This window comes from Atta colombica, unplaced genomic scaffold (assembly GCF_001594045.1).
Source record: "Atta colombica isolate Treedump-2 unplaced genomic scaffold, Acol1.0 scaffold233, whole genome shotgun sequence".
NCBI classification, from domain to species: Eukaryota; Metazoa; Arthropoda; class Insecta; order Hymenoptera; family Formicidae; genus Atta; species Atta colombica.
In genome coordinates this window covers 623,754-630,754 of record NW_017259331.1, presented here as the reverse complement: position 1 = coordinate 630,754, position 7,001 = coordinate 623,754, and the positions used below count along the sequence as shown (strand labels likewise).

The 7,001-nt window shown below is 30.0% G+C and overlaps 3 protein-coding genes across 4 annotated transcripts; 1 reads left to right on the top strand and 2 right to left on the bottom strand.

Moving 5' to 3' along the window:
- Window positions 1-36: 36 nt before the first annotated feature.
- On the top strand, window positions 37-3,137 carry LOC108688488 (tetracycline resistance protein, class H-like). Of its 2 annotated transcripts, XM_018194767.1 has the most exons (7): window positions 37-234; window positions 309-465; window positions 525-785; window positions 1,514-1,863; window positions 2,018-2,294; window positions 2,380-2,562; window positions 2,893-3,137. In XM_018194767.1, the coding sequence occupies exons 2-7, from the start codon at window positions 381-383 to the stop codon at window positions 3,126-3,128; spliced, it is 1,392 nt and encodes a 463-aa protein (XP_018050256.1). In that variant the 5' UTR covers window positions 37-234; window positions 309-380; the 3' UTR covers window positions 3,129-3,137. The 2 variants fall into 2 exon arrangements, with proteins under 2 accessions (XP_018050256.1, XP_018050257.1); XM_018194768.1 differs by having other exon boundaries at window positions 37-465; window positions 540-785.
- A 466-nt stretch (window positions 3,138-3,603) lies between these two features.
- On the bottom strand, window positions 3,604-4,874 carry LOC108688491 (sepiapterin reductase). The gene is made up of 3 exons (XM_018194772.1): window positions 4,637-4,874; window positions 4,236-4,543; window positions 3,604-4,153 (listed from the first exon to the last, which is right to left on the bottom strand). The coding sequence occupies exons 1-3, from the start codon at window positions 4,872-4,874 to the stop codon at window positions 3,911-3,913; spliced, it is 789 nt and encodes a 262-aa protein (XP_018050261.1). The 3' UTR covers window positions 3,604-3,910.
- A 7-nt stretch (window positions 4,875-4,881) lies between these two features.
- Window positions 4,882-6,622, bottom strand: LOC108688492. Its single transcript, XM_018194773.1, has 3 exons — window positions 6,359-6,622; window positions 6,095-6,273; window positions 4,882-5,044 (listed from the first exon to the last, which is right to left on the bottom strand). The coding sequence occupies exons 1-3, from the start codon at window positions 6,513-6,515 to the stop codon at window positions 4,904-4,906; spliced, it is 477 nt and encodes a 158-aa protein (XP_018050262.1). The 5' UTR covers window positions 6,516-6,622; the 3' UTR covers window positions 4,882-4,903.
- Between the last annotated feature and the right edge of the window lie 379 nt (window positions 6,623-7,001).

Below are 7,001 nucleotides of genomic sequence, written 5' to 3'. Positions count from 1 at the left end.
TATATATATATATATATATATGTGTGTGTGTATCACTCGTGCGCTAATTGGAAAATGTGTTGTCGGCTGATTATATTTCACCAGTGATTATATTTAGCAATGATTGCGCCTGGAGAATGAGAAAAGTATAGCATACATGCACACTCATACACATGGATAATAAAGTGATGTACATATACAAACAATTTTCCAACAAAGGAACGATTCGAACAAGACAAGAAAAACTGACAATGAGTATATCATAGTTTCTTATCAGCAATTCCTAATTACAACAAATAAAGCGACTTTGGAATTAAATCCGCTTGCAGACCGTTTTATCAGACATTCATTACTGTGTTTACCGCCTAGAGAGTATTTAGTTTTTGACATTAGAGAAGATTATGGATCGCATTCTACAAAAATGGAGACGTTATTTACTTGTGCAACCGCCCCTAATACTGTTATTGATATCTTTGTCGATGTCAGGTAACAAAACCATGATCTTTCATCTTAATACAACGGCTATATGAACGTACTTTTTACAGGTACTGTTTTCACAGATTTGCTAATATATCGCACATGCCTCGTAACGTTGAAATTAAACGAAACGGAGTGCCTTATACTTCATAACAATAGCACTAGCAAGGAGGCACTCAAAATTAATTGTTTGGCCCAACCGTACGTGGCCAACATTTTAATGGGTAAATCCTTCATAGAAAGCATTATCCCATCATTCCTAATGTTATTTTTAGGTCCATGGAGTGATAAATATGGCAGAAAGCCTCTTATGCTTTCCGGATATATAAGTAATTATATTTTTACTTAAGTACTAAAGATCTAGCTTAGAAATCATTAAGGTTCAGATATTCAATTGTGTAATCATATTTTTGTTGATGTATCAATATTATTGTAAAACAGAAATCGTGAGAGAAACTTTTTATTGTTTTTAGAAGTATTATATATTGAAATTAAATTATGTTGAAATAAAGTCTCAATAGAAATTAAAATTCAAACTTTAGAGATAAATAGCTTCGAGTTAAGCTGGGATTTATTGCTAATTAAATAATAACTTTAAATTATGAAAAAAATTAATGATGGAAAATGTTACAATGATATAAAATATAAAATTTGAATATGACATATTGTCAGAAATAATTGGAAGTACCATTGATATGATTCCTTTGTTATTTAGTATTATTACTTAAAATCCAACTTGATTCAGAGAGTCAAATATGTAATGTTTTTCCTAGAGCCGAAACGTAAAAGATGAATGCATACATATTTAAAAATTGTTACATTTTTACTCCAGAGAAAAAATTACATGATCGATTCTCAGAGCTCTTCAATTTTATTTTGTTTCAATTATATTGAATTATATTGAATTATTATAATAGATAGTAATAGAGATAAGAGAATATAATCCTGCAAATTACATGATAAGAAATTTCATAATTCACGTATTATTATTATTACGATCAATCCATGACGCTTTTAGGAAATGTAATAGAGTTGTTCACAATTTTCGTAATTCTAGGTGTATCTTTAACTTATATTCTACTCTCTGTAATGGCTAATTGGGATATTGTACCTTGGTATTTCCTGATAGCCTATATTCCTGTTGCTCTTTTTGGTGGCCTAAGCGTATTGCTATTAGCTTCAACGTGTTACATCACTGATATAATAGACGATAAAGAGCGGGCATGGCATTTTGCCTTTTTACAAGCGTTGATCTCTCTCGGTCTATTAATTGGATTACTTTCTGGTTCAGCGATATTTGGCGCATGCGGTTACACTGCTGTATTCAGTGTTGCGACTGTGCTCTGCATTCTGGCAACATTGTACATATTACTTTTTGTCCCGGAAACTGTACAGAATCAAACTTCCGTAGGTGTTTCAAAGCGTTCATTAAGTCAAGTCAATTTGAAAGAAGTAGACGCACAACCCAACTTTCAATTAGAGACTAAATTATTAGAAGATGAATTAGAATGAATATTTCAAATGAATAGCGAATAATCATCGCTTTTATTTATCTTTACAGGGTATCTGCAATGTATTTGATTTAACGTTAATAAAAGATCTTATTGATACATGTGTTAAGAAGAGACACGGATTCAATAGATCGTTAGTCTGGAGCTGTGTAGCTTGTCTTACATTTCTCTTGATTGTTTTTGAAGGCTCTCTCAGTATCGGATATCTGTTCGTAAGCGCGCGGCTTGGCTGGACCATACAACAGTATTCTGTTTATAATGCTGTAGATATCGTAATACAAGTATTTGGAACGATATTTGGTATCAAAGTAATGCGGAAATATGCAGGTTCATTTTAACAATACTTTAACATATTTGTCGTTATTGTTGTAACAATTTATCAAGAATTTATGAAATACTTTGAATGATTTAGGATTTCCAGAGACTGTAATTGCTATCGTATCTATTATATCGTCTTTTGGTAGTGCCTTGGTACATGCCTTTACATGGTTGTCTTGGCATATGTATTTATCAATAGTTCTAGGAATGTTTGGTGACATATCTCGACCGATGATACGTGCTATATTATCCAAAGCAGTACCTGTGCAAGACGCAGGTAAAACCTTGTATTTTGATTTTAATAAATGATTATAAAATGAATTATAAAAATAAAGAAAACTTATCCAACAAACACCAACTAATAATAACATAATTGTTAGTATAATTTCTATTTAATAATATAATTGTAGTATAATATATAATTATTGTAACACAATGGTTGTTAAATGGAAAATTATAATTAAGGTTTATGTTACTATTTGTTGCTGTTTGCTGGGTAGGTTTGTAGATAAAATATTCTTACTCTGTGTACAATCTCTAATGGTTTTCTGAAGTATTTACATTAATCTTATAAAGAGTATATTAAAAAATGTATTTATTTCAACAGGGAAGATTTTCTCTGTAGCTATGACTCTAGAGACACTGTTACCATTTGCAGCAGATTCTCTGTATACTTTTCTGTACTCCCACTACATGCCACCTTTATATCCTCTTCCAGTATGGTTTTTATCGATAGTATTTTACGTCATAACTATTGTGATATTGATATATATTCAAATACAAGTGATAAAAAATATTACAGTGTCTTATATTCCAATAACAGAAGATAATAATGACTGTTGATATCTTATCAAGAAGACACAAGTACAAACGTTCTTACTCAAAAATAAATCAAATGATTAGCTAAATGTGAGAAGAAATATTCTATATTTTTAACAATATGTAAAGTATTCTTTATTGTATATTTATAGATTTTTAGATTTGTGAAATTTTTATATTATATATACAAATTTGTGAATAAAAGCCATGTATATACTCTTTTAAATGTTTTAATTATTATTATGAACAATTTCCAATGGCCTCGCATTTTTATAATTTGATGCTCAATGTGTAATCTGTTTTTTATGACGGAAGGAAAGAAAGTGTTAGTATTATTAATACTTTTCATATATATGTATTTTTTCTATGGACATTCTTAACATTTTTTTATATTGCAATATTTTACAAAATAGAATTCGTATGCAATTAAAATAGGCACATAAAAATATGATAACCATTTTATGACTTGGGATTTAAAAAAAATAACTTTGTAGATACATTAATTGTTATTCTAACATTATTAACTTCGGTTATTTATTTAAAAAGAAAAATTGTACATATTACCTAAATAGTATAGATTTCCCAGGAATGTTCTTATGTTTTACGAACGTCCTAAGATGTTCCCAGGACATCTCTCAAATAAAATATGCTGTATAGATCAAGTATTTATACAGACAGAAATTCTATGTATATTTTATTTTGTAAGTTCACTTTCTTTAAAAATGTAAAGCAAAATTATTTTTAATATAAAAGAATGAATTTATTTACTGAGAATTTCTCTCTATAAATATTGTTATTTTTACTTTTCACAATTTATCGTAATAATCCACATGATCGGCTGAATTGTATTTATGCTCTTTTAAGACTTGCACAAGGCGATTAACAGTCTGCTCTGCGGTCAATACAGTTTTCTTTTCTCGCATTTCATTAAATGCCTTTTTAGTTTTAGGATCAACCATTTTTTCGCAAACCATAGTAAACATATCCGTGTCGACAGGTCCAGGTGAATAACTCAATACATTCACATCAGGGTTTTCTAAAGCAAAAACCTGTACGAAGAAAAAAGCATATTGAAAAAAAAGTGATATCTATTTCGTGATTAAGTGGATATTAAAAAACATATATATATACCTTAAAGTACATTTCTCGTGCTGCTTTCACCGAGCAATATTGACCACAGCCAACGACTGCTTGAATACCAAATAAGGATGTAATATTGATAACCATCTTCTTGATAATTTTACTATTAAATGTATTCATGACCACCGTATTCAATACAGTAGGAATGAAAAAGTTCAGGTCGTAAAATTCTCTCCAAATGTTTATGTCCCATATATCATTTACTTGAGAAACATTGCCTATGGAACCTACATTATGTATTAGAACCATTCGATTAAACGCATCGGGGGTAGTTTCCTTCAAAGATTCCGATAGAAATTCTAGAACATTATATTATAAAAGAAATACATTTTTTTTTTCAGCGATTATATCTGTATTTAAAAAAACGCTTGAAAATGGAAACTTTAACTTACCTTCGAATTTTGTTTTATTAGTTGATTTATTTAAATCTGCACTAATAGTACAGACTTTTACTTTAGAAGGTATATTTTTCGCGACTTCTTGCAACGCATCTTTATTTCTCGCTAATAAAAGAACACGCGAGCCTTCCTCCAGCATTGAACCAAATGTTATCGCAATCTGGCGACCAATTCCACGACTTGCACCAGTTACCAGTAGAAAAACTTTGCCAGACAATGCTTCAATCGACATGGTTGTCTTATATTGTAAATTTATGGAAACTAATTATTAAGCTCTGACTTGTATTCTGTTGATGGATTTATTTGTAATTCCTCTGTATTATTTTGTTCTTCCTCCGCCTGTATGGTTGTTTGAAGTACATCCGCTTTCAGAAGATGAACTAATTCGCTGGCTGTTAAAGCCTACAGATAACATATCAAATATTATATGTTAATATTATGTACATGTATTTACAAACAAAATAAAACTTTGATAAGATTCTGTTACAGATAAGAATAATTATTTGGAATAGCCTCTCCCTTCCCCATCTAAAATCTTAATAAAAATATGTTTTCATTCAAAACGAAAAAAATCTGACAAAAATCGTGGCACTTGTGAGTTATTAAGTGTTAAATTTGGAGACTTTAGAAGTTGATAACTGTTAACCTGACTTAAATAGCTATGTATATGTATATATATTTTGCATTAGTTACACAAATTCACTGCTTTAAAACATATTTAGTGCTTTAAAAACGCAAATTTACTGCTTTAAAAATATAAATTCACTGCTTTACAAACACAAATTTACTGCTTTAAAAACACAAATTCTCTGCTTCACAAACACAAATTCACCAATGCTAATGCAAAAAATTTGAATACTAAGCAGTGAATTTCTGTAAATTAAAGTACTGTTTTCTTACCAGATTCTTTTTGTTTTGAGTGAAATACAATAAATAAATGTATTTTAAGATTAAGATTTGAAGTGAAGCAGGGGGGGGGGGGAGGAATTTTAAATAATTACCCAGATAAAATTCTGATAAATGATAAACATATATAATCTGATATATAGGCTGTAGTCAAAATCTTACTACAAATGCTTTGAAGCATTTGATTGATATAAATCAATTAAAAGAAAGAATTTTACAAACTGATCAATTAAAAAATATTTCAAAGCATTTGCAGCATCGCTTGACCATAGATATATTGTGTTATATTTGATTGATATAGACAGATTATATATATGTTATATTCTAAATTCTAAGTCTTAGAATCTAAGGATTTATTGCTTATTATTTTGAAAGATTCTTATACAACACTCAATGTTTAGAAAAAATCTTTATGCTTGGATTTAGCAAATAAATATTATAAGAATCGTATTCTCAATCATTATCATCATAAGCATATTATTATTATTATTATTATTATTATCATTATCATTATCATATTATGATCATTATTATCCAAATGCTCACCTGCAGATGAGGAGCTATGTGCCGTACCAGAGGATTCGACGCCAATTCAGCTTCTTCTTCAGATTGGGGATTGTTCCCAGAGGTGATTAAACGCGCGATGCAGTCCTCCTTTGCCACTGACAGCGACGTCACAAGATCCTTTTTCGTGGTGCCTCCCTGAAGCACTTTCAATCTAGAATCTGTCACAGAAAAAGAATTAGAATTATCAGAAAAGTATTAGAGATCGTAGAAAAAAATCAGTCAAAGGCGTGAACCAGTTCTTACATAGCTTTTGTAGATATTGCTCAGAGTCGGATAATCTGCGATGACTTGGCCGGTCTTCGTCCAAAAAAGAATCTTCAAAACGATCGTTCGGCGTATCGTCGTCGACCACAGCTTCCGCACGCGTTCCGCGCCAAGGATCACTTGCATCCGTTTTCATTTCTAAATCATGCAGTTATCTAAAAATGACTTTGCTTAAGAATTGCTCACTTTCGCTTTTTTCCTCTGTTAATCAACTGACACGAGGAGATTGCATATTATGTAAGAACGTTGTACTCCCATGATAAAAGCATTCCGCCACCAGCGAAAACAACAGATATCAATATATACTGTTAAGAGTGGTATCGACGAACGATATTTTAGCATTTAAATTGATTATAATGAGATTTTTTACTGATATCATATATATATATATATATATATATATACATTTCCTCTAAATCACATTTACATATAACTACTTTAAAATGAACTATATTTTGGATTAATTTTATTATATGTATAATATATAGTACACACACACACACACACACACACACACACACACAAAATATAAAATAAAATAATATTGAGTATGAAATTATCGCGCGCATTATATTAGTCAAGAGTTAGTTAAGATATATATATATATATATATGTATCCTAT

What these genes read in the sequence shown, in the direction of transcription:
- LOC108688488 (XM_018194767.1), top strand. Translation starts at nt 381, where the DNA reads ATGGATCGCATTCTACAAAAATGGAGACGTTATTTACTTGTGCAACCG. An exon ending in CTGTACAGAATCAAACTTCC is followed by an intron (nt 1,864 to 2,017) that starts GTAGGTGTTTCA and finishes TTATCTTTACAG; the next exon opens with GGTATCTGCAATGTATTTGA. An exon ending in AGTACCTGTGCAAGACGCAG is followed by an intron (nt 2,563 to 2,892) that starts GTAAAACCTTGT and finishes TTATTTCAACAG; the next exon opens with GGAAGATTTTCTCTGTAGCT.
- LOC108688491 (XM_018194772.1), bottom strand. Translation starts at nt 4,874, where the DNA reads ATGTCGATTGAAGCATTGTCTGGCAAAGTTTTTCTACTGGTAACTGGT. An exon ending in TAATAAAACAAAATTCGAAG is followed by an intron (nt 4,544 to 4,636) that starts GTAAGTTAAAGT and finishes ATAATGTTCTAG; the next exon opens with AATTTCTATCGGAATCTTTG. An exon ending in CACGAGAAATGTACTTTAAG is followed by an intron (nt 4,154 to 4,235) that starts GTATATATATAT and finishes TTCTTCGTACAG; the next exon opens with GTTTTTGCTTTAGAAAACCC.
- LOC108688492 (XM_018194773.1), bottom strand. Translation starts at nt 6,515, where the DNA reads ATGAAAACGGATGCAAGTGATCCTTGGCGCGGAACGCGTGCGGAAGCT. An exon ending in GCAATATCTACAAAAGCTAT is followed by an intron (nt 6,274 to 6,358) that starts GTAAGAACTGGT and finishes TTTCTGTGACAG; the next exon opens with ATTCTAGATTGAAAGTGCTT. An exon ending in ACATAGCTCCTCATCTGCAG is followed by an intron (nt 5,045 to 6,094) that starts GTGAGCATTTGG and finishes TGTTATCTGTAG; the next exon opens with GCTTTAACAGCCAGCGAATT.